Raw genomic sequence first — 24,491 nt, 5'->3', positions numbered from 1 at the left:
GTCTTTAGGTGGTGGTGTTTAATAAGTGTGTAATAAAGTGTTTTATGCAACTCTGAAAAGGCAAAGGATCCAGACCACAATAGTACAGTTCAAATGTGTTCCATTTATTTCATTAAAGATGACGATTAAATGTACAAAAAATACAAAAGGAGGAAGACATTAGTAAATTCTTAACCTTTGTTTGTGTGTGTGTGTAGTAGCAGGCGTTGCACATCGGCTCCACAGTAAACACGGTAAAAACGTGGTGCTGCTCGGTGAGGGCTGCCAGGCGGTCCGGGTCGGAGGTTATGCTCACGGCATCGTGTTCAGTGCCAAGGAGCTGAAAGCAGACGAGCTGTTTGAGGTGAGTGACGGCTCAGAGCTACATGCTGCACACCTTATTTGCCTCAGTCAGCTTGAATTCATTTTGGCAGTTTATGTTTTCCTAGTCAGGCACGTCTCCTTCCTGACTTCCTCTTCTGTTTCTGTCGCTGTAGGTGAGGATTGACGAAGTGGATGAGCAGTGGTGTGGTTCGCTGCACATCGGTCTGACCACACTGGCGCCCCCGGAGCTCCCGTCCTGTCCGCTGTCAGGTCTCTCCCCCTCCCTCCCGCAGCTCCGCACCAAGGTCACCTGGCTGCTCTGCGGCTCTGAGGTCCGTCGCAATGGCGTGCTGCAGCGCCAGAACTACGGCTGCTCACTGGACCGGCTGACAGTAAGCTGCAGTCCTCACTGTCGACCTGTTACAATCAATACAAAATGTTCTGAATTGTTCAAGTCCAGTTAGATCTTATTAGGGGTCGTGTTTTCTGCCTCAGATCATTGACAGAGCTTATCTGGCTGCTTCAGACTAAATATGTTATGAGACAGACAAATGTAGATACGAATCAGAATCATCTTCTCACATCTTAAAATACAAACATTTTACTTTCTATGTGAAGTCGTTTTGGACCATGTTTTAATTTTTTCTTCTCATTTTAAAGCATCAAATGTCTCCAGCACTTTCCACCAGAATAGTTTATCACAGTTCCTGTATATTGTATATACGTACCTGTGTGTAGTTGCAGTATGAAGTCTGTGATTTGCTGCCCCAGAAGACAGAACCTGTGCAGCGAAGAGAAAAAAAGAAAACGTTTCTAAATGTTTGGGCTTTGTGTTCCTGAACAGCACGTTGAGACTAAATGTGTGTTTGCAGGTTGGGAACCGTGTTGGTGTGAAGAGGTACAGTGACGACACCATGCACATCTTCATTGATGGAGAAGACATGGGACCTGCAGCGACTGCAGTGGCCAAGGTACACACACATGTACACACACACACACACACACACACACACTCTCTCTCTCTCTCACCCATTCATTCTCTCTCTCACACACACTTATTTTTATACCTTGTGGGGACTTACATCTGTTCCCTGAGACCTGGCTGAAGATTAAAACAAGTGGTTTCTTTCAAATTCAGTGGTTTTTATGGTGGAGATGTGGCTTTGATTCCCACCTCAGTGTGTCAACAAGTTTCAGTCCCCACAATGTAAAAAAAAAAAACAAACATGTCTACGCACATATATCAACAGTACAACATTACTTGCCATTCAGGATCCCTCTTTGGGTTCTTGCAGAACGTCTACGCAGTGCTGGACCTGTATGGGCGGATAACAGCGGTGTCCATCGTCAGCTCCTCACTGATGGAGGACATGGAAAGTGTTAAGGCGCCTTCACTCTCCTCAGACAGCTGCAGTGAAGGGGAGGAGGACAGCACTCCGGTCAGAGAGGTAGGAACCTAAAGAGAGGAGCGCAGAACATCCTGTTAACAAAAAGAGTTACGCACTGCGTTGTTGAATTTTCTCAGTGTTCCCACTCTTCTTGTCACTCCTTGCTGCCTCCAGGTTGACACTGAGCCGTGTGCTCTGGTGCCCACGGCCATGGCTTTCCTGGAAAATCACGGCAAAAACATCCAGCTGTCAAACCAGAACCTGACAGCCGCCAGAGTGTCGAGCTACAACCAGGGCCTGCTGGTCACCGCCCAGCCGCTGGCTCGCCAGCAGCTCTTCCAGGTACTGCACAGATTAGTGTGTTTGGTTGGCGGGTTTGGGTAAAATAAATCAGAAAAGTTGGAACTAACAGTAATTGTGGTGTTTGTGCTTGAAAAAAAAAAAAAAAAAAAAAACGGATTTTTTTTGGTTACTAGTTTCAGATTGACCGTCTCAACCCATCATGGACGTCGTCGCTGTCGTTGGGGGTGATAGGTCACTCTCCCGACCGGCTCAACTTCCCCTCCACAGCGTGCTGCCTGAAACGCTCTGCCTGGCTGCTGCAGAGAGACTCCGTCTTCCACAACTCCCTAAAGGTACAAACTCAAACTCTGCTGAGATTTTCTGTCTTCCATGATAAACCAGCTGTGATGAAATGGTTTCAACTTTTCTTGTCCTCCTCAGATATGTGAGAACTATGGTCCTAATCTGGACACTTGTCCAGAGGGGACGGTGTTGGGTCTGCTGGTGGACGCCAACAGTTGTCTCCACCTCTTTGTTAATGGCATGGATCAGGGCGTGGCAGCACAGGACATCCCTTTACCCTGCTATCCCTTCATCGACCTCTACGGCCAGTGTGAACAGGTCTGGACACACAACACAGGGACGTTCTGGGATTATTACAGCACTGTCTCAGTATTAGCAGTTTTCCAAAACAATCTCCATCCATTATCTATACCACTTACAGCGCTATCAACTCCAAATACAATCTGCTAACAGATGGTGTGTCATTCTGCCAGGTTACCATAGTAACAAACAACGTGCCAGCTGTGGGGAGAGAGAGTGGTGAGAGCCGTTGTCAGGGCGACATGGAGAAGGCCGACATGGTTGACGGTAAAAAGCAAGCGGTTACTGTTCTTGTTGATGTTTCCAATCTGTGGAGCATCGAGCTCCATCTGTGTTTTCTGACTGTTTCTTTATGCGCAGGAATCAAAGAGAGTGTGTGCTGGACGCCGCCTCCAGAGGTCAATCCCAACAAGACCTGCGAGTACCAGGCGCTGTGCTCACGTTTCAAGGACCTGCTCACGTTACCAGGTATGTTTGTTTTTTTTTTTTTCTTCTATTGCAGCCTTTCTGCCATGAGCTCTATCTCAGCACTGACATCACGTCTGATCCGCCCTGTCCTCCTCTGATCATGAAGACGGCTACTTCAGCGAAGACGCAAAGTACAACCTGTGCTACTGTGAGTCGTGCCACAAGCTTCGAGGTGACGAGGCGTATTACAAGAGAGGCGAGCCGCCCCGTGACTACGCCCTGCCCTTCGGATGGTGCCGCTTCGCCCTCAGGTGAGAGGACAGTCAGGAAGGGAAGCCGATCAGTCTGTGGTTTGAAATTGTCTGTTCACTTGCTAATTAATTAAAGTTAATGCTTTTATTTTTTAAAATCAATTCAGAACCAAAATGCCTGTAAAAATGACATCAAGGGGCAAAGAAAGTGAAGGGCTTTCTTACCTTGCCTATTTGCTGTGTGTGTGTGCTGTCTGTGCAGGATGAAGTCCCACTGTGAGGTTTCTAATGCACTAAAGAAGTGGCACATCGCGTACCACGGCACCACCGTGGGAGCACTGCGACGCACACTGGACCACAGCCAGCTGCTGCCCGGTACGAAGATCAGTCCCCTGGGCTTTGGAGGCGTTTTTCCTAGGAAATAATTCAGTTACTGACAACACAGCTGTTGACATAATTTCCTCTTTTGAAATTGACTTTCTGACAGACGCATAAGAGCAGAGCTTTCAACAACTGACTACAGGCTGCATTTTATATTTCAGACACAGGGATGTTTGCTCAGTTTGCTGCTAATGTTATTAGTGAAGCTAAAAATTTCACTCAGGCTGATTCTGTTGCTGCTGGACACAAGGTGATCAGTTTCAGCTCACCTGTAAATGTCATTTTGTTGTTGCAGGGACGTCGTCCATCTTCTCTGTGTCGTTGATGAAGGCGGAGGGGCCTAACGGCTACAGTGAGCCAGAGGAGAACAGCGCCCCCGGCAGGGAGATGCCCAGAGTGCGGCTGTCCCCCACCATGCGGTACTCCGGCTTGGAGATCTTTGCCCCTAAAGTGCAGTAAGTCCACCTGGTTGAGAAAGGCAGTAAAACATCAAGCACAGTTACAGTTTGTTCACAAACAACTGGATAGCTAACAGGACACGGGGAGAAAGACAGCACTTACTGATAACTGTCCTCGTCCCCATGCAGATTTCGGGACCCCCGTTCTCACCGCTGCCACCAAGCTCAGGTGGGATTCCAGGTGTGTGTGCGGCCGGGCTCCTACAAGGTGGGACCTCAGACAGCTGGCCACAGCGAGCCCCTGGACCCTCGCTTCAACAACTCAGAGATCGAATGGATCACGAAGGAGCAGGGCGGCACGCTCCTCTACGGACTGCTCATCCGGATCGAGTGAACAGAGCAACGAGGGAGGCATTCGGGTCAAAGTGGGGAGGATCTATGTGGCTCTGCTCACGCTTCTAATAAACTGACAACCAAATCCCACCCCTGCCTTGAGCGAGAGACTCCTCTGGAATCTGGAATCCAGCTGTTCCTACTGTGGATTGTTGACAACTCAACATTATTATAGATTTTTTTGTCATTTTGTTGGTTGTTTGCTCTTGGACTCTTTTAAAGGCCGGGGGCTCGGCGGTTTCAAAGAACAGACACTGCCTGCACTTTATGTTTCCGACACTCGTGGGTGATTTTTAACTTAAATTAACTTCTCATCAATGCGACACATTTGATCCTCTGCTTCAGTTTTTCTTATTATACTTTTCCACCCTCAGAAACGTTTTTTTCGTTACCTGGCACTTATTTTAACAGTCACCACCTCTGCTCTGGTCAGTGTTTCATTTCAGAAGGTGCTGTCCCCTGCCACCCTGCACGTTAACCGACTGTCACCTAAAAAGCCTGAAATGTGGGTAAAGAAAAAAAAAGACAATTTTCAAAAAAATGTAGACAAAAAAATAGACACCCTTGAATCTGAGAATGAATCGTAACGTTTTCGGGGGGTTTGGAACTGGAGGAAGTTAAGGATGTTTACACATGTACCGCTGTATGTTTCTGTCCTGTTTGTGTCTCCACGGCAGTCTGGCTGCTTTATCTGTCCTGTTCACATTTGTGTTCTGGTTGACCGTCACTTCTGATGTCAAATTGAAAACATTTACAGGCTTAAAATTGGGAAGTTGTAGAAAAGATGGATTTATTAAAAAAACAAAACCTGCACTTTTGGGGAAGCTAAAACTAGAATAAATTAATTCAATTCCAGCTGTAGAGCTGTGTGTGTGCTCAACGATTTTAAAAAATTCCTGAATATTAAGAAACATGAGCTTATTTCGCTTTATTGCTACAAGTTAGAGGAGACAATTATACCACCTCATGTCTACACTAAATATGAAGCTACAGGTAGAAGCCAACTATACCACTTGCCTGTATGGTTCCCATAGAAAAGCATGGGAAAGTAGCTGAGCGTTACAGTTTAGCCTTTACCTGCCAACCAGTGTTTATCTTTAGTCTTTACTCCTGCAAAAATGCAAAAGTCAAAATGTTGAAAAAGTAAATCTCACTTTGTCCTGCTTGTCAGCAAAGATGCTGCATGTGAAAACAGATTCAGATTGTTTAATTTAAGGTAGCACTAGTTGTTTTTGTTTTTTTTTTTAAACCAAAGATCCTTCTAACTCTACTGAAGAAGTCTGTGCAGCACAGTTTCAAATAAAATAATCTATTTTATCGTGCAGCAGAAATTTTCATTAATATTGTATTTGTTTAGAAGGGTCATCAGATTGTCTTTTCAAACATCACTAATCAATAAGATTCATTAATTAATATCTCAATTGTTTATACCTTTTTTTTTTTTTGGTCATCATTTTTTTGGAGCGGTTGCCAGGCAACCAGTGGAGACTGGTTACCCAGCAACTGCTAATAGTTATGGACAAGAAGGTGTTCACCACATGACCACCTGTGAAAATATGAATGAATGTTTTTGCACAGATTAAACAAACCAAATCAAACTAGTGCTGGTGGGCAGGTGTTGGTGGCTGTAAACGGAGCCAGGCCAGCTGTTCTAATGCTAAAGGTTTCCCGGCTGTAGCTTCATGTTAGCATGTGAACATGGGAGGTATCAAATCAGCAAACAAAAGAATTTCTTCAAACTTTTCTTTAAATGGTGGCGAAATGGAGTGAAGCCTAAATGTGTAAGTGGTTTTCCCACAACACTCACCGTCTCCCTGCTCCCCATCATTTACAGTCAGTGCACTCACACCTCCACTCCCATTCAGCCATCAGTCATGTCTGGGTCTGTTTACCTGGCAGGACCTCCAGCCCCATCACCGAGGAGTTAACGAGATCAGCAGGTCGGCATCCCGCCACCTGCTGGTGTTTACATGTGAATGTTATTGATGAGGGCACTGCAGCTCTTTTACTTCTAACATCACTGATTTACATTTGTCTTAATGTTTGTATGAGGGTGTTGTTTCATCCATCTGATGACTGATTGTACGTGAACTGCTTTCCAAAGGGTTTCTTTCTTTTGTCCTCAATCCAGCCGCCAATTTGATAAAACAGGCTAGAGAATATTAAGCCCCTACGTGTTTTTCAAGGAACAGCTTTGGTGAGTCAAACTCAGAAATTAAGCAGAAGTTCAGTCACCTTCTACGAGCAGCTATGATCTGACTGATTGAAGATTAAACAAAACTTCCAATCAAAAATGTGAAGAATATATGGGTTATTTACAGCCCAGTGCTGCTTTTTACGGTTTCATTTGTATTGTTCTCTGTATGTTGCATTGTACAGGCTGTTACATAACAAATCATATCTTCCTGGTTTATAAAAAATAAAACATGGTATGCACAGAAGGCTGGTTTAGAGTGGTTTTATGGGGGGCAAGGGGTTGTAAAGAAAAGACAACCTACTGGTGCTTTTGCTTCCTTTTTCTCAAATTTTATTTAGAGTAGGAAAAAAAGTCTGGTCACTGACACATTATTGCAGTGTTGCATACTTAATCACACCTTTTCCAAAATGCTGTAGATTAAGGCCAATAGCTGGTTTCTCAGCTTTTTACAGAAATAGTGGCTGCAATGGGAGCAGGTCTGTTCTGCCTTTAAAGAACAGACACATTAAGTCATTAAAACTCAGACTCAGAGTTCAACGACTAAAAATGGACAAATCACTAGTTTTCTATCCCACAGACAGAAGTAATGATGGCATGACTGTGGCTAAATACAGTAAAATACCACTGACTGTGATCCTGTTGTGTTGCATAGTCTGTTTGATTTACTAACCTGTCGTCAGCTGTGGAGACACTTCTACTGCAGCCTTGACTTTTAGGTTGGACCCTGAGATTCCTTTTTTGTTGTTGTTCTACTGCCCACTGAGTTAGAGCTGTTCAGTCTGATCCTAGTGTCATTTCAAACAACAGGTCAACATTTTTGGAAACACACTTATTAGTTTTTCCCTGAGAATTTCTCATGAGCTGATGGACACCACTCCAGGAAACATTTAGCCTAGCCTAGCTTAGCATAAAGGCTGGAGACAAAGGGCAACAATTAAAACTACACAGTAATTATCAATTAGTAGATTAATTTAAACAATCAAAAACAAAATTCGATATTCAGTGGAGATTCTAAGGAAACAATGACTTTATAGTTACGACTTTAACAGCTACAAGAATAAAAGCCTTTAAAAATCTCCTAATTCTAATTAAACAAACAGAACAATGTTGAAAGTAGAGGTCGACGGATATGGGTTTTCTCTGGCCGATGCCGATATTTAGAAATCACGGCAGCTGATGGCCGATATATGATGCCGATTCTTTTGGCCGATTTTAATTTTCCCCCTTCATCTCACAAGGTATAAAAGTGCCCAGGAATAAAAAGTGTGTTATTGTTATGTTTGTAGTATTTTTTTTTGTCCTTGCTTTTTCTGCTCCCATGCTCAGCAACGTCTGGCAGATATTGCACTTGGCCTTCCCTGATGTTGGCTGAGTCAAATACTGCCATACTGGGTTGAATTTCTTTTCAACTATCAGACTATAATTATAAAAATAAAAAAGATTTTAAACTCACTTTTTCTATAATTACATTATTCCATGCACAACACTACCCTAATATGTTTTGGAAATAAAACAGGATTGATTTATTGCAGGGTACCTGTCATGATCCTATGTTTGTTGACAGACACTGCTATAAGTCAAAGGGCCAAAGTGTCATTTGCATGTGAAAGTAGAAACGCGCAGTTCAGACCAAACTTCAGGCTAAAACGTAAAACGTGCACATTAACTTTCCTCATTAAAAGTGTATTTTGTGGTGGGAGCATCGTGCCCGTGTTGCGTATGTTGGACGCACAGACACATTTATTGAGGAACGTTATCCTGCGGGTTTTAACGAGAATATTCGTCTGAATTTCACGTGTTTCTACTTTAACGTGTGTTGCACACATGACGGTCAGCGTCGATTCTAATACGCTACAATGTAATGACGCGTTGAAAACGAAAGGTTTTCCCCTGCCATCATTAGCTGAAGCCATGTGTGTATGTGACTTTATTAATTTAGCCGCTGGGCTTGTTAGCATGTTTTGGTACCGGTGCCTACAGCCTAAACTACAGCTCACTAACAATACAGACCAGACGACCGCTCTCCAAAAGTAGCTTCATATTCAACCAATGAAATGTATGTGGCTAAATTAAAAACGAAAGATAAGTATTTTCTTACTGTTTTTGGACGCTTTCCATCTCACTAAACGCCGGTGGTGACAACCTGCTTGTCGCAAGACGTCTTCACGTGTTCCACAACAACAACGCTTAGCTGGTCGCACATGTGCCTGTCTATAAATCGGCCTAATGTGCAGTGAAATGGGCCGATGCCGATTAATTAAAATGTGCAAAAAAAAAAAAAAGGGCCGATCGATCGACCTCTAGTTGAAAGTTACAAAAGTTAATGGTCTTTTCTGGCAATTCATTATTCAGAGTAACATTTCATTTTAGATATCCAAAATAAAAAAAATCATCTGTAGTGATTATCCAAAATACATTCTGACAAGTGAAGATGTCAAAACAAATATCCACTAGTCAAGACTTGAAAAATGCAATTTCACATATCTACAATTGTGACTAAAAACAATGCAACTGCAGAATTTGATCTAATGAACCTGTCAGTCAGCAGCAGCCCTATATTATGCTAAGCTAGGCTAACCCACACAGACATGAGTGGTACCAATCTTCTCATTGACTTCTCAGAGAGAAAACTACTAAAGATATTTCACAAAAACCTCAATTATTCTTCCAAAAACCGCAGGCGTGAGTGTCAGTGCTGCTGGATTTAAGTAAACTCACTGAGATTACACCAACCTGTACACTTTAACAAGAAGCTTTGAAGCAAACTGGGAACAGGAATAATGGCAACCAAGGTTTGTGCTGCAGAATATCAGTAAATGCAGAGAGAAAACCAAAGAGCAGCAGTTAATTCAGCCTGTTCTTTTTTTTTTTTTTTTTTGTTAGGGAGAGGGGGTGTCAGATTTTAAGTAGCACTGTGTGTGAAAAAAAATGCAGACAGGGTTAAAACCCCTAAATGAGTTCTGAGAAGAGAGACAAACGGACAAAGACAATGTAAAAGTTTGGTTCAGCTTCATTCAAATATACATCTTAAGTTCCACACACACGCACATACGTACAATCTTTCAAATATGCCAGAAACCAACAACAGAAAAACTCCCACATTTTAAAAAAATAGCAAAAAGTTCTTTGTACACTTACACAGAACAACTCTTAGCATGTTCCCAAACCCTGACGTACAACACTCACTCCAAAACAGAAGGTTGTAAGCATCAAGCTACAGTGAGTGCTCTTATAAAAACGCATGATCACAGTAGTTCAAATAAAATGGCTCCTTTTTGAATAAATAAACAGTTGTGACAAAATGACCTTCACCACAAACAACTCCCACACCATTAAATCAGAAATCCTACAGCAGCTGGTTTAGCTCCTAGCTCTGAAATAAATAAAAAGGGGATCTACAGACACTTGTGGGTAAATGAACTCTCCTGAACCCACTAATCTCTCACACGCACGCACACACACGCACACACACACACACACACACACACAGAGCACAGCACAGCGCACCGCCTCACCTGCTACACCGTAGTACTGACTGGAAAGGTGAGCCACCAAGAAACCTCCTTGTAAAAACCCCAGGAAAAGAAGCTAAAAACGTGGGCGATTACACACTCTTCTTGCACAGTAAAACACAAACTCCTTGCTTGTTTTGTTTAAGCTTAAAAATCCAAGAACTTGGATCTATCCAATAAGGATACTCCACCACCACCACCTTGCTTCAGATGTCCAAGTACATTTAACATCACCACCCTGACTCAGCAGCCTCTGAAGAGTTGAAACATTTCTAATGTTGTGCAGTAAGTGGAGAGTTTGATCTTCAGGGGGAGTTTGGCAGAGAGGGGTGAGAAAAGAGTTTTTTTTTCATTGTCTCTGAAAAACCAGCGTGGGGGGGGGGTGCAACCGAGAGACAAGAGCAGGACAGTGAAACTATGGAGAGAACGCACAACGTTAATTTTTTTATCTCAAGGAGGAGGAGGTGGTGGGGTACTAAGAAGACATAAAAAAAAAAACAGAAGGGATAGTTCTCCCAGAATTCATTGTGGCTGGTTATGGGAGGACAGTACAGGTGGTTTACCAAGAAACAGACACAAAGGTCACTAAGGAGAGCACGAGGAGGAAGGAAAGGAGGAAGGCGAGCAGCATTTTGATTTGAGATCTGTTTTGTCTCTCGTGATCTACTTTACAGAAGGTTTTTTGTTTTTCCTCCAGGTGAGTGGCTTCAGAACTTCTTGGGGCCCCAGGCCGATGCTTGTTTCGGGGCCACGCCTGACCCGAATGTAGGGAAATCCTCTGCACTGCTCATGTCAGGAGCCTGGAACCAAGAGATACAAAACTTTGACTCACCGATCAAACAACAAAATGTTGCAGCCCCTTTGTTATATATAAAACTATTTCTGTCTGCAGCTCCTCCACTCAATTAATGTTTAATGAGAGACCATTTACTGGATTCACCCTTCAACATAACACTGAATGTATCTGCGCTGTGCGTAAACATAAGGTAAATATCCACCTTGTTCCCTGCTGCATTCCAGGGGGCGTCCCGCACCACAAAGCCCTTAGCTGGACCTCCGCTGCTGTCGTCCATTCCTCCTGCTCCTCCTCCCCCTCCATAGCGAGATGGAGGCTTCATGTATGCTGCCAAGGTCTCTGTCTCTGTCACGCTGAGCATCTGAGAGAGGCGCAGGGACAAGACAGGAAAACTGCTCTGAAAACAGCCTTACACACACACACCTGTCACTGCACATCTCCTTTCTAAATTGTGTGTGTGTGTGTGTGACATGGCTGATCCAAGTCTCTTTGGACTCACATATTCCTCCTCCAAGTTGAGTAGGTGGTCAATGGCGTTGTCAACAGTCTCAGGAAGTCCTGTCACAGTTACTTTATCGGGCTCGTCAGAACCTGGCTGTGGGAACCGGATATCCACCTGAACACAGGATGAGAGCAGCTTATAATACAGTGGGAACAACAGGTGGTTGTACTGACACAAAGCAGAGTCAAAGCCTCTCTCCTGTACTTTTTCTATATGCACAGCCCATTAAATTCCCACACCAAGACCTGACCTTAAACTCCTCCATCAGCTTGCGGATGGCTTTGCCACGGGCACCGATGATGCGGGCGTGGGTCCTCGGGTCCAAATGAACATCTTGGCTCACCATCTCTTGCAGCTCGGCCACCAGCTGCTGGATGGCCTGACGCGCCTCCTCTACGTTACGCTCGTATCCTGAGATCACAATCACATCCTGGAGTAGATGAGAGGGACAGAAAAACCCCAAGGGCAAATGAATGCGAGTTATTGAGAAGAAAATAAGTCGTGGAAAGAATAAGATATGTTTTGAATGGAGCAACACAAGTTTTAGCTCATTACAGCAGCGCACACACACCTGCTGCTCATCTCCTTTGTCGGGGAACTGGATGCTGACGTCATGGTCTTTCCTGATCTGAGAGATGACCGCTCCTTTCCGACCGATGATCTTGGGGTGGAATTTTGGATCCACTGACATGGTCACCTTGAAGCTCCGCAGGGCCTGGGAGGAGACGTACAGCAGTGGTCAGATGTTTTCTATGCAAAAGATTAAGGACTACATGCCAGTTACAACTATCATGTAGTCTTGGAAATTATAATAATCCAGTTTTCTTTTAAACAGGAAATGTATAATTGTAGTTGTATTTAGTACCTCCTAGATATAAACAGATCAACGGGTGCATTCTAACCATCCCTCCTCCCAAATACATTTCTGTAAGTGCCAGTATACCAAGCTACACACACAAGGCAATAAGACAGTTATACTGGAGAAACTGTGTGTGCTGTACCCTGTCCTCCTGCTCAGCCTGCAGCTCTTTGACCCTGTCCAGAAGACCCAGTTTAGCTCGCTCCACGTTGGCTGCCAGACCCGTCACCTTGATCACATCCAGCTGCTTCTCAGGCTGCGGCACCCAGATGTTCACCTGCACGTGCAAAACCACAGTTTGTCTCACAACATCAATCAACTTTACCTGAAGATGGCACCAGAGAACCAGGGTGTGAGCTAACCTCATACTCCTCCATCATCTTTTTGATTCCACTGCCTTTCTGTCCAATGATGTAGCGATGCAGCTCGTAGGACACTTCCACGTCCTCTGTTATGGGCACCAGCGCCTGAAAGAGAAGGCAGTGAAAAGACAGAAAACATCAGAGAGGAAAAAACAGAGACAGCAGCACGTCTCAAGCTGAAGGAAAACAGTGCCTACCAGGAGGGCAGCTTTAGCCAGCTCACATTTCTCTGCCCGCCCAGAAATGGTGATGATGTCACACTTGCGGGGGACAAACTCCGCCTCTGGGCTGACCTCGCCGTTTTCTTGAGGTGGAGCATCCTGACCTGCGACATTACCACAGAAATAAGATTAAAAAAACAACCTTTGCCTTTTCTCTTCTCTTGCATTAACATATAAGTTAGAGCACAATTCCAAAGCAGTGGACAAAGATTTTTTTTGTAGGATCAGAATCCACTGGCTGCCACACTGAATTCAAATATTCTATAACAACCTGTAAACAGTTGGCATTAACCTGCTAAAGTGGCTGGTAGGACAGATTTTTAATGTTAAATTAATGTTACCAGCTGGAGTGACACCAGATATGAAAGTTCTTTTTTTTTTTTTTTTTTTTACAGTATATCGAAAACATTAACCCTGGTACTTCATGTGCACTTCTCTTCTGTTGTGTTTCTGACCTGCAGCGCTGTCGTCTCTCTCTGGGAACTTGATTTGGACCTCGTGCTCCCTGGTGATGTGCTGGATGCGGCAGCCTTTAGGCCCCATGATAGCGCGGTGGTAGCGCTGAGGGATGGCCACTTCCACGCTCACCTGGGACTCCTGCTCGAGAGAGGGGGAGGAAAAGAAATGATGGCTGGGTAACAACACTACTGACAGCAAACACAAAGATTACTTCCATAACTTGGAGGCAAAAATCACTGAGCAAAACATGATTTGCGTGCTGCCGTCCAACTTGGTTAGCAGAGTGACTGACAAGTTGTGGTCTGATTCTCCAAAAAGTGATGGATCTTAATGTAAAGTTCCTGACAACAAAAGTTCTTTTTGGCATCCCAATCCTGTTCAATATTTAAAAGACCCCAACATTTGGCAGCATTTCAGTGAGTTTTCATAATAATTTGATTGTACTACTTTGACCTGAACACAGATCAATATCTGTGTCTGTTGCCAAGTCTTTATGTATTGAGTGAGATATGAGACAATAAGAACTGAACAGAAACGAGGACACTGAAAAGAGACTTGAACCTGAAAAAATACTTATTTACTTTCAGTGTCCTCATTTCTGTTCAGTTCTTATTGTCTCATATCTCATCCATATTTATGGACAAAACGTTCTTTTTCTAGCCAAAAGACATCTGACAAAAGTATTTGAAAGCATTTTCTAGTAATTTAAAGTAATAAAAAAAAAAAAAAAAAAAAAAAAAAAACACATAGCAAAAGCAGGTTTGTAAGGAAACTAATATCTGAATGGTCTGTTACCAGGTCCTCGATGATCTCCTGGATGCGTTTCTTTGCAGCCTCCACACAGTCCTTAGCTCCCTTCAGAGTGACCCGCTGACTGTTGGCTCCGGTACGAGGGAAGCTCACCGCTACGCCACCATATTCCTCAGCCAGCTCCCGCAGCACCTGGCCTCTCCGACACACAAAGTGACGGTGGTGGCGAATGTCCACTAACATGCTGTCCTCTACCACATCATCCTGGAGAGGGACAGAAAAGTTGTGAGCAGAGAAAGGAGACATTTAAGAATGTGAAAGCTGAAGAGAGAGGAGCTCCAAAGTTATAGCTATGACCTAAAAGACAGCTATACCATTCCTCTCTTAACTGCCCTCAGACCAATCTTTGTTATACAGTCCATATTTGCTATGTCATTTCAAGATGTGTTACAACAAAACACTTGCAGTGATGAGGCAGTTACCAGGTTTTTGACCAGGCTTTCCAGCTCCTTCTGGGCCTGACGAACAGCCTCCTCTTTCCCTACGATGGTAATCAGTTCCTGCTCTGTGTCATCCGGTGACGGGAAGATGATGCGAGCGCCCGTCCTGTCCCGCACTCTGCGGATATTTGCTCCGCCACGGCCAATCAGGAACTTATGGTACTCTGGTTTTGCTTGAAGCTCAGCTGTGAAGTTGTTGACTTGCTAAAAAGAGCAGGGAGAAAGGAAGGAAGGACCTTAAGATGACAGGAAGAGGACGTAAGTATTTCTATTTGTATCCATGCCCAGTATTCATTCTTCGTTTCCGTCTCTATTCCCATCTACCTTCTCTTCAGCCAGCTGCAGCAGCTGCTTCTTCGCTTTCTCCACCTCACCAGCGGGCCCTCTGATGGTGACTTTGTCTGAGCCAGAGCCCTCGGAGGGGAAGTGGATGTGGACGCCACCACAGTCTTCCATGATGGAGCGCACCAAGCAGCCTTTGGAGCCAATCAGAGAGTTGTGCAGCTTGGCTGGGATGGTGACCTCTGCCTCCTTAATATTGGCCTGGAGGGATGGACAGTTTTTATATGGTCACCTGACAGATATAAAAAATTATTAACCTGTCCTTCAATTAACTTGAGGTATGGTGCCCATAACCTCTAGTTAACTTCACCTGGGTGACTGAGAATCTTCACAGACATCCTTTAATTAAATGAATGAAATATAATTATATTGGAATCAAAGTGTTTTTATGAGCATGACAGTAAGTGGCTGACATTAAAAACAGTGGATGTTGTTTGCTCAGCTGTGGTGGGGATAACACAGTTAAGATGAAACTTCAGTCACTTGAATGAGAATGAACTGTCACATGTTAAATATCATAACGTGGCTTAAAGCTCCAGGCAAAGTTCTCTCTTAAATTAAGATTAAGATCATGAATGTTAGAACCATATAATAATCTCACATTAACAACACCAGAGGACTAATGAAGGGTAATAAAAATGTAGGTTTTCCCAGGGGCTCTTTAAGCTGCGATCTCTCACCAGTTCTCTCTCAATGGCGAGGATTCGGTCTCTGGCCGCCTCACAGTTGCTCTTCTTGCCTGTGATCACGATCATCTCAGAGTTACTGTTCTCTGTCGGCAGGTCGATCTTAGTGTTGGTCTCTTCGCGGATCTGGCAGCAAAAGCAAAATCTGTTATTTTCAATCAATAAAATGATGTAGCATTGGTTCTGATAACAGCATCTTAAGGGTTAACACCATGGCTGAAATAAGTCTCACCTTTTTGATGTTGGCGCCACCCTTGCCAATTATATTTTTGTGAAACTGCTTGAAGATCGGAACCGACAGTGAGAAGCTGTTCTCAATCTACAAAAGAAAGAAGGTTGCCGTGAAGTCGAGAGGAGACAGATACAGACAAATTGACGAGGACAGAAAATGACAGATCATACCAGGTCAGCAATGATTTTCTGGAGGAACTTGGCACATTTCTCCACCTCGTTCTTCGGACCTCTCAGCTGGACAATGTCACTCTTCTGTGACGGGTCGGGAAAATTGATAATGACCTAAAGTCAATCAGATAATACTCGTCAATTTCAGTGAGTCGGGACAAATTATTTTACAATGAAGAAAACGTGCTGTCAGGGTGAGGGAGAAAATTCACTTCAGGGAACTTGTCCCGAACTTCTTTGATCTTTTCTCCCTTCTGGCCGATGATTGTCCGATGGAACTTCTGCTCCACAATCAGGTCTTTGGTGCGTTCGTTTTCCTGGAAATGGGAGAAAAGTCTCACTGTAAGTGATAAAATGGTTTCTTTAGATTGGCTGAGTCATCCATTTAATAGTACATTAATCCAAACTCAGACCCTATTCTCACCATTCTCTGGACCATCTCGATGAGCTCTCTGCGTGCCAGCTGGACTCCTTTAGGGTCTCCCTCAATCCGGACCAAACCACTTCGCTCTGAGTCCTGGGGGATTCGTACTGACACTTTATACTGTTCCTTAATCCGATTGACTGTAGGGAGGGCCAAGGACAAAATGGTATGATCAAATGGTGAAGAATTAAGAGGGGGTTATTTTCCAAGATGTCAGTTTGTCACCAAAACCTTTTGACGATCAAAACAGCAACCCCAGTTGCAAAATGAAGACCTAAGTCCTGTTGTGGTGGTCGGGTACAAGTGCCTGCATTACTTGTCTGGAAAGTACCAGAAACCATTGTAAGTGAAATGAAGACAGCTCTATGGAAGCTGAAACTGTTAACATTTTAGAGCTGCCTTTCAAACCCTTAAGGTTTTATCACTTCAAAAGTAACAGTCTTCAGGTTTTAGTGCACACCAGACTGCACATTATTAGCCACATAAAAAAGCAGACTATATTGTCAGAGGGTTCATTCGACTTTCGGTGAAAACCACATTACGGTTATTACAACAGACACAGGTACACCAGAAAAGATATCACAGCACCATAAGTTTTCTGGTGGCCAATTATGCGTTTGAGTGTGTGTGCACTGTCTGACATAACACATCACCTCAGGGGAATGTTTTCACAAAAGCATCTAAGTTTAAATTCACATATTTAAAAAACTATGAACAGAGTTTCTGCCCTTTTCTGAGATCATCACTAATGAACACAACACAACTTACTGTTTGATCCATTCTTTCCAATAAGATGTCTGTGAAAACGCTGGTCTATGAAGACTTCAGTGTAGTCCATCCTCACCAGCTGCACACAGAAGGAAAAAAAGTACTTTAACGCTTGTTGCCTCTGAATAGTTTTCAGTGAGACGTCTCATCTTTTGGATCTCAGATTTCTGATTTATCATTAAATATCATACCTAGCCTTTAACAAATTTCTGTAAATGTCAAACATCTCCCCAAAAGAAAGTTACCTACAAACATGAACTTTTTGAATATTGAAGACAGGAAATCAACAAGACAGGGTATAATGTTGACAGGAATGTGCTAAGTGTATAGCTAGACGACAGAAATCACATGAACCGGCTCAGATGCTATCTACCTACCAGGTCCTTGATGATCTCCTGTATCTGAGCCTGAGCCTGCTCCACTTCCTCAGTCGGCCCCTCAAGGCTGATGCGCTCCTCACCATCAGTAAACTCTATGTGAACCTGCACACACAAATAACGATGAACCACTGGAAGAATCTCATCTCCTGCCCCAGTGTCAGTTAATCAAACACATCTGAGTCGGTTAAAAGTTTCCAACATATAGTTTCCTGTACTGCACTGCTGTCACTTCTCAATCTTTCCATTTAATTCACCTCCTACGTGAGGTCTCCCCATGCACTTCTCATTATTTGCTGTTTTATCTGTACCATTTTGTAAGATCCCACACACTGCCACTGCTGTTTACCCTCTAACCTACTTGCTCTGTCACAGTGGAGGAGCAGGACGTGGGATTTCTGTTTTATCTCTGGTTTCTAACTTAAATTATCACAACCCCCTGCTCTCTCGCTCTCTACTTACACGTGGTAGCTGCTGCGTGATCCGTCCGATGTTCTGTCCTTTCTTGCCGATAATGAAGCGATGCAGCCAGGCTGGAGCTGTCACCTCCACCACCATCACACTCTTAGCCTGCAGAGACAAAGGGTTTGCATTAACAAAAACCCCACTGAAGCCTGTAAGATCTTAAAACAACCACTCAAACAGACAACATATAGCTGGCTTGAAATTAAAGTTGTACTAACTAAAATCTTTCTGTCAACAATGGAACATTAACTAACTGTAAGGAAGTGGTGGTTCCAAAGTAAAGCATTTCTCCTGTCAAACTGCACTGCTCCCTCTCCTTTACCTTAGCATACACCTGTGTGAGCGCTGGGCCCAGCTTGTCTGGCTCCCCTCGAAGGATGATGGTCTCTGAGCTGGAGTCCAGTGCAGGCATCTCCACAGACACCCCCGTAGCCTCCAGGATCTCCTGCAGGGTGTTGCCCTTTGGACCTATGATGTACTTATGTTGAGACTTCTTCACCTCTACAGAGATGGTGGTGGTCTTCCTCTTCTGCACAGTGGGGAAGGACAACATTATGCATTACAAGAAGCGTGGCAAAAAAACAAAAACAAAAACAAAACAACAACAAAAAAAACTACTCCTGTGGTAAGAAAAAAGGCAGCAGAAAGTGGGAAAAATTGAGTCATGAGGTGAGAGGTTGATGAAAACACACGAGCCAAAAAATAAATAAATAAAACTGAAAATGAAAGACAAGACACAATAGACATAGCTGACGTAGGGATAAATAGAGGGGAAAGAGGATTGAATGACAGAAGAAAGTCTGGGAGCATCAGATGAGAAGATGAGAGAGATTCAAAGCGAGAAGGCAACAGAAAAGAAAATATATCAGTTCTTGCCTCTCATGCATGCAACACTAAATGACATTAGCATTCTCATCCTGTTGTTCTCTAGTGAAATCCAATTTTCTCTCCATATTATCTCTGGCTTGTCTATCACTCCTGCTCATCTGGTCCACACATTTCACCTATCCATCTTTTATAGTTCCTTGTACACTTCTGCAGATAGTGTGAGTGGTAAATGATGAAACACACCACTGCTGTAAACAAAGATAAACTCTACTCAATCCAAAAACGCAGTTAGTCTAGTAGCAAACATCTTATGACAGATGAGGCTTAAGATTTACTCAGCAGAGTAAACAAATGGTTAAAGTGACACTGCAGTGAAAGCAAAAATCCAGTTAACATTTGCAATCACACAGTCCTGCCATAAAGCCCAAAGCTAATGCACAACCTGCTCGCTGACAGCAAGCTATTGTGAAAAGAGGCAGATGACCTAAACAAAATGTGGCTTGATGTTGACATTATTAAAATCCTTCGTTAAATCAATAAAAATCCACATGTTGTTCAATGCACATTACCCAAACCTGTCCTATCAGCAAAGTGCATTTCACCCGTACTGCATTCTGACAGAAACTGACACCGAGACAGAATATCCTCTCAGATGGTGCACGCGACACCATCTCAGACACACTTGGACAACAGCTTGATTAAAGACCCGGCTACTGTACTGGAGATAAAAGCTCTGTTGCTAAGCCACAGAGCAGATTTAAAGTCAATCAAACATCACTAATCAATTCTAAACTCAATCAGGATCCAGGCTAAGTTAGTTAGAAGGAGGATATCTGATCTCTCAACTCACCTTGTCGTCGTAGATGGCTCGGATGCGGTTAACCGCCAGGGCGACGGCCTCCTTCTCCCCGGTGATAACGATCTCATCCTTGGGTAGGCTGGGTGGAGGGATGCTGATGCGAGCACCTGTCTCCTGGCTCAGTTCCTGCACCAGACGGTTGTGGACACCAGCGATGAAGGGGTGGAAGGCCTTCTCCAGAGATAGACGCTCCACTGCACGCTTGTCCTGGTAGTGTGGGATAGTGTGTGGAAGAGGGAGGGGGCAAAAAAAAAAAAAAAAAGAGTTGATCAAATGACAGAAAATGTTAATATTGGTTTAGAACACACTGAAGATGGCGTCCCATCCAATGACCTGCTCAGCAGAGATGAGAAGTATTTCATGGCGAGCCTTTTCAATGCCCTCCTTAGTACCAGTGATGCGGATGTTGGCGCTGGGGTCATCAGGACGTGGAATAGTGATCTTGGTGGCTGTCTTCAGCTCCAGCTCCTGCAGCTTCTCGCCGTTCTTACCAATGACAAAACGATGGTGCTCCTTAGGGATGGTGACTGTAGCTGATGCCTGAGAAAATGTCAGGGAAAAAGAGAAGAAACAGGCAGTAAAACATCAGATGAAGTCTCAGTATCTTACTTGAACTAATTTGATTAGTAGTACAGAGATCTCTCCTGGGAGTTTATGTTCAGACATACTAGAAAAAAAAAATCCACAATTGTTGATGCAGCAGCTGCAGTTTCCACATTTACATGATATCAGAGACATTAACATTCATTGTCTAGTTTCTCACATTTCTGGCGTCTAGTTTAAGAAACATAACTTTTCATATGAAGTGTTCCACCCACTGAGAAGGTAAACAAAGACAAAGGCAGTTATAGGTTTTCATGCACTATTGCATCAATACCTGCAGCTCAGCTGAACAGGTGGACCTCAGTGCACCATCTGATTTGGAAAAGCGCATGTTTGCCACTAACACAAAGAAAAGTCCCTCTTGGAAGCTGATGATCAATTTTCCTTAACTGACCTGCTTGCACATGATTTTTCCAGCTACAGCAAATATTTAACTACCTTGTCTACTATGTTTTTGGATTGAGCCATCTCTTTAAACTTTACACTGTGAAATAATTTTGTGAGGATGTGCCTGATACCTGTGTCTGCAAGCGAGCTACGATTTCCTTGCGAGCCTTCATGACAGAGTCCAGTTTGCCAGTGACCATGATGGACAGGCCCTGGTCTTTGGCAAGAGACAGCTCAATGTGGGCCCCTGTCCGCTGCATGATGTCCAAGCACACTTTAGCTTCCTCTCCCTCCCCAAACTGACTGTTGTCCTTGTAGCGACGTTCCTCAAGGGGGACATGGAACACCTGAGGACAGGGTGAAAGGAGAGAAAGGTGGAGGTTCAAATTTCAGGCAAAGTGTTTCATTTGCTTATTGTCCTAGTAGTGAGGTGCTGTTGAAATTAAATCTACAACACATTAAAGCATGCAAAAAGTGAAGGTGTCTAAATACTTTCTGAAGTGTATGTGAAAGTGTCTGCTTATGTATTTACTGTATGTGTATCTGTGCCAGTGGCTCTCTCACCTGGGTGATAACAGAGGCTTTAATGGGCCTGATCTTGCTGCCCCATGCTGAAGCCGGCTCCCCAGCCTTCTCCCCAGGTGCCCCCTTCTCTGGCAGTGGAGGGAAGGCCTCCAGGTAGGTGGGGATATAGGCCTCATCCTCCGGGACACAGCCTTACACAGAGAGAGACAGAAAAAAGAGCTAGGATGAAGGTAAGTTCAGAAGAACAAGCACTATGCATTTATAGATGCATACAGAAGGCTTAGTAAAATCAAGAAAAACACACACGCACTTAAAGGGAAGCAGGAGCAAATCTAAATATATTTACCTAATCTCTTTAGGTTGTCGTTAACAAATCAAAGGAAAAACAAATAAGCAGATGATCGACATTACCAGTAATCTCCTGGTCCTTTAGGCCACTGCGATGCTCTGCAAAGCTCTCCGGGGTCAACACTGCCACTGAGCTCATGGTTCAAGACTTATTCCACTATTCCACTAGGACAGAGAGGTAGGACACAGCGCAAAAATAAAAATAAATCAACTGCATAATCTCTGAGGGGGCCACTGTTGTTGTATCACCATGAAATTTCATGTGGTACTAACCAAATAATCCAACATCAAAAAGCCAGCAGAAACACACACTCAGTGTTTCACTTGCATTTTTCTTCTTCTCTCCTTCAAAAGTCCTGTTATATATTCTCTACGACTGCTTTTCACAAGCCCCAGAAGACTGAGACTGCCTCTGTGCCACTGTTACACTATACCAATGCCGCACTCTACACCTGAGATGCTCCAATTAACACTTTACAAGCCTCAGATAAACAGTGTACCACAAAGCCTCAGAGGCAGGGTTATCATAGATCAGACAAGAGCTAGAAAGCTATTTCTTATTGCTACTATTGCATTTTAAAAAAACACACATATATGAAAACCTGGTAAAATGTGCCTGTCCAGGTTTATGGAAATCTCTCCTGTGTATAATATTTTTTCTTTAATATCTTTGACAGCTAAATTAATTTCCTCACTCATAAAAAGGCATGCAAATTCATCTGTGGACCTGCTGTGGGATGCCAGAGCCCAACAGCGACTTTGTGATATTATCTAAAAACTGTGAAATGTTCCAGTAGTGTTGTTTCTCATGATATGTCACTATGTGCTCCCGGTCACAGCATAACTGCTGCTAAAGATGCTGCTTACCGCTGCTAAAAGCCCAGAAAATGTCACTTCACTACAAAAGAATGCACCTCAATGAATAATAAGCTAGTGTAATGGGAGGTACAGAAGGATACAGTAACACAAAGCAACATGATCAAGCCAAATGAGTCTAGTCTACCTGTACAGTCCAAGTTCCTTGATTTACCTGCAAAAGGTCAATTGCCAGAGAGTCCGTCCAGTTAGCGGCTACCGTAGGCGCTTCAGTGCGAGTGTGTGTTTCTGCTCCTTGGTGCACAGGAGAAGAAGAGAGACACTGAAAATGAACTGTGGAAATCAAAAAGCTCTACAGCACAGAGGCTGGGTTAATACTGTGAACACCCACACTGCACTGCACCTGAACAGGCTAGATCTGATTCACTCTCCTCCTTTTTCTCTCTGTCAGTGGTCCCTCCTTTATAGTTTTACAAATACAACCGCCGGGGAAATCTGTGACCACAAAATATGAGCTCCTACTGTACTTGGCACAATGCAGTCTTCTTCCCTCACTGGAGGCTAAGTTATGCCCCTGGTGTGATGGGTTCACTTGGGGAAATTAACCCCACAGCAGCCCCAGACATTACAAATCCATGCTGGGCAACGAGAGATTGTAGATACTGTACTACATACTGTGGAAAAGTGTCTCTAAAAATGATGCACAAAACATGCAGATTATTTCCATCTGAGACCATAATGCAACCAACAAAAACAGTCCTGGGCTTTGAAACTTTCACTCTGACACATAAAAACTATATTAATCTATATTAACAGCTTCAAATGCAAAAATATTTTTACTCAAATACTGTAGACATATTTCTATTTTAAGTAACATATGTGTCTAGTTTACTACACTTCAAAGGCAAAAATATTTTTACTCAAATACTGTAGACATATTTCTATTTTAAGTAACATATGTGTCTAGTTTACTACACTTCAAAGGCAAAAACTGTACTTTTTACTCCATCTACTGCCCCAGGAACACACATTCAACATATTTAATCATAGTACTTTACACGAGACTGTACATATAAATCATGTAACTACCTTATAAAATGATGTACTGCTCCATATTAAGCAAAACAACAAAAATCAGCTTCATTTAAGCCACATAAAACTAAAGGACTATTTAATGATGAATAATAATAATGATTAATGCAGCTATAGTGCAAATTAGGGGACTATTTTCCTACATAATAAATCATTTTACTTTGAGTACCTGAAGTATATTTTCTGTAACCTCACTCGTGTAAAAACGTTTTTAATGCACATCTTTAAATGTTTTTTTTTTACTGTAGTTCTGATGTTATTGTAAGAAATTTAGCTGTCTTTCTTTCAACAATTATTAAAGGGTTAAGTAAATAACTAGTGTGAACGGGAACAATGTTAGTTTGTTGACAACTACACAAAAATGCAAAAACGCGAAGAAACCAGAAACAAACAACCACCAGGTTTCACTTGAGAACAACTCAAGGAGGACTTAGCAGCAGCTGCAGATTATTTATCTCCACAGAAAGATAATGAAAAAAAAAACACAGAAATGAATCCAACGCTGCGCGGTGTTAGCTAAACCTGCTAGCATGAGGACAACACTGCTCGGCTGTGCTAACCTCTGCTAGCATTGCTGGCCAATTAGATATTTAACACGTTAGTTAGTCGGGTTTGCTGAGCTAGGATATATCTATGTGCCCCATGCGTGGGGAATAATTAGGTGCAAGAGCTGTGTGATAATCGGCTAAAAAACAAGCCAGCCAGACACATATCCAGCTCCAGCTCGCTAGCTCCGAGGGCGCTAACCTTGCTAACCCTGGCTGCTACTCGTTACAGGCGCAACGGATTTCTCGCTCCCATGCCAAGGTTTAGACTTCGTGCCCTTCATGAACCTTTAGATAAAACCGAAATGAATAAAAAATAGGAAAAACCTACCTTTCAGAGAGAAAATGTAACAGAGGGTGTGTGTTTAACAGGTGATGGTGTAAACACAGATGTGATTGGTCTGGGAGCATTTCCTCTGTCGGCGGAGTGATATGAGCATGCGCTACGACCGATGAAAC

General features: G+C 43.4%; 2 protein-coding genes and 1 long non-coding RNA gene across 7 annotated transcripts in view; 1 reads left to right on the top strand and 2 right to left on the bottom strand.

The window, feature by feature from the left end:
• neurl4 (neuralized E3 ubiquitin protein ligase 4) overlaps nucleotides 1-5,202 on the top strand; it is a 13,563-nt gene extending 8,361 nt beyond the window's left edge. Inside the window, exons 17-29 of one of the 3 annotated variants that reach the window (XM_026314834.1) lie at nucleotides 198-343; nucleotides 477-695; nucleotides 1,176-1,274; nucleotides 1,599-1,751; nucleotides 1,866-2,033; nucleotides 2,168-2,326; nucleotides 2,415-2,594; nucleotides 2,750-2,843; nucleotides 2,937-3,044; nucleotides 3,151-3,295; nucleotides 3,498-3,610; nucleotides 3,912-4,071; nucleotides 4,204-4,408. In XM_026314834.1, the coding sequence (XP_026170619.1) occupies nucleotides 198-343; nucleotides 477-695; nucleotides 1,176-1,274; nucleotides 1,599-1,751; nucleotides 1,866-2,033; nucleotides 2,168-2,326; nucleotides 2,415-2,594; nucleotides 2,750-2,843; nucleotides 2,937-3,044; nucleotides 3,151-3,295; nucleotides 3,498-3,610; nucleotides 3,912-4,071; nucleotides 4,204-4,408 (1,949 nt within the window). Of the gene's footprint in view, nucleotides 1-197; nucleotides 344-476; nucleotides 696-1,175; nucleotides 1,275-1,598; nucleotides 1,752-1,865; nucleotides 2,034-2,167; nucleotides 2,327-2,414; nucleotides 2,595-2,749; nucleotides 3,045-3,150; nucleotides 3,296-3,497; nucleotides 3,611-3,911; nucleotides 4,072-4,203 lie in introns of all 3 variants that reach the window. The other 2 variants (XM_026314824.2, XM_026314814.2) reach the window with 2 other exon arrangements.
• LOC117152775 (uncharacterized) lies at nucleotides 99-1,086 on the bottom strand. Its single transcript, XR_004463322.1, has 2 exons — nucleotides 1,032-1,086; nucleotides 99-720 (listed from the first exon to the last, which is right to left on the bottom strand). It is a non-coding gene; the product is annotated as an uncharacterized LOC117152775 (long non-coding RNA).
• Nucleotides 3,885-24,491, bottom strand: hdlbpb (high density lipoprotein binding protein b). 3 transcript variants are annotated; one of them, XM_033325734.1, is made up of 31 exons: nucleotides 24,364-24,491; nucleotides 22,610-22,689; nucleotides 21,643-21,744; nucleotides 21,271-21,422; nucleotides 20,838-21,053; nucleotides 20,050-20,256; nucleotides 19,708-19,923; nucleotides 18,352-18,558; nucleotides 18,027-18,134; nucleotides 17,565-17,669; nucleotides 17,188-17,266; nucleotides 16,420-16,559; nucleotides 16,208-16,312; nucleotides 15,996-16,109; nucleotides 15,826-15,912; nucleotides 15,588-15,719; nucleotides 14,890-15,108; nucleotides 14,548-14,769; nucleotides 14,111-14,329; nucleotides 13,312-13,453; nucleotides 12,833-12,960; nucleotides 12,636-12,740; nucleotides 12,416-12,550; nucleotides 11,986-12,129; nucleotides 11,665-11,844; nucleotides 11,412-11,528; nucleotides 11,115-11,273; nucleotides 9,338-10,916; nucleotides 7,275-7,389; nucleotides 4,178-6,366; nucleotides 3,885-4,081 (listed from the first exon to the last, which is right to left on the bottom strand). In XM_033325734.1, exons 3-28 carry the CDS (start codon nucleotides 21,716-21,718, stop codon nucleotides 10,824-10,826), a joined length of 3,807 nt encoding a protein of 1,268 aa, XP_033181625.1. In that variant the 5' UTR covers nucleotides 21,719-21,744; nucleotides 22,610-22,689; nucleotides 24,364-24,491; the 3' UTR covers nucleotides 3,885-4,081; nucleotides 4,178-6,366; nucleotides 7,275-7,389; nucleotides 9,338-10,823. The 3 variants fall into 3 exon arrangements, with proteins under 3 accessions (XP_033181625.1, XP_026170641.1, XP_026170632.1); XM_026314856.2 differs by lacking the exon at nucleotides 3,885-4,081 and having other exon boundaries at nucleotides 5,878-6,363; XM_026314847.2 differs by lacking the exon at nucleotides 3,885-4,081 and having other exon boundaries at nucleotides 5,878-6,366; nucleotides 10,120-10,916.

Source organism: Mastacembelus armatus, chromosome 18 (assembly GCF_900324485.2).
Source record: "Mastacembelus armatus chromosome 18, fMasArm1.2, whole genome shotgun sequence".
Classification (NCBI taxonomy): domain Eukaryota; kingdom Metazoa; phylum Chordata; class Actinopteri; order Synbranchiformes; family Mastacembelidae; genus Mastacembelus; species Mastacembelus armatus.
The sequence above is the reverse complement of the archived record's forward strand: the minus strand, read 5'-3'. Positions and strand labels throughout refer to the sequence as shown.

What these genes read in the sequence shown, in the direction of transcription:
- hdlbpb (XM_033325734.1), bottom strand. Translation starts at nt 21,718, where the DNA reads ATGAGCTCAGTGGCAGTGTTGACCCCGGAGAGCTTTGCAGAGCATCGC. An exon ending in GAGCCATCTACGACGACAAG is followed by an intron (nt 18,559 to 19,707) that starts GTGAGTTGAGAG and finishes CCCACTGTGCAG; the next exon opens with AAGAGGAAGACCACCACCAT. An exon ending in AGATGATGGAGGAGTATGAG is followed by an intron (nt 12,551 to 12,635) that starts GTTAGCTCACAC and finishes TTGCACGTGCAG; the next exon opens with GTGAACATCTGGGTGCCGCA.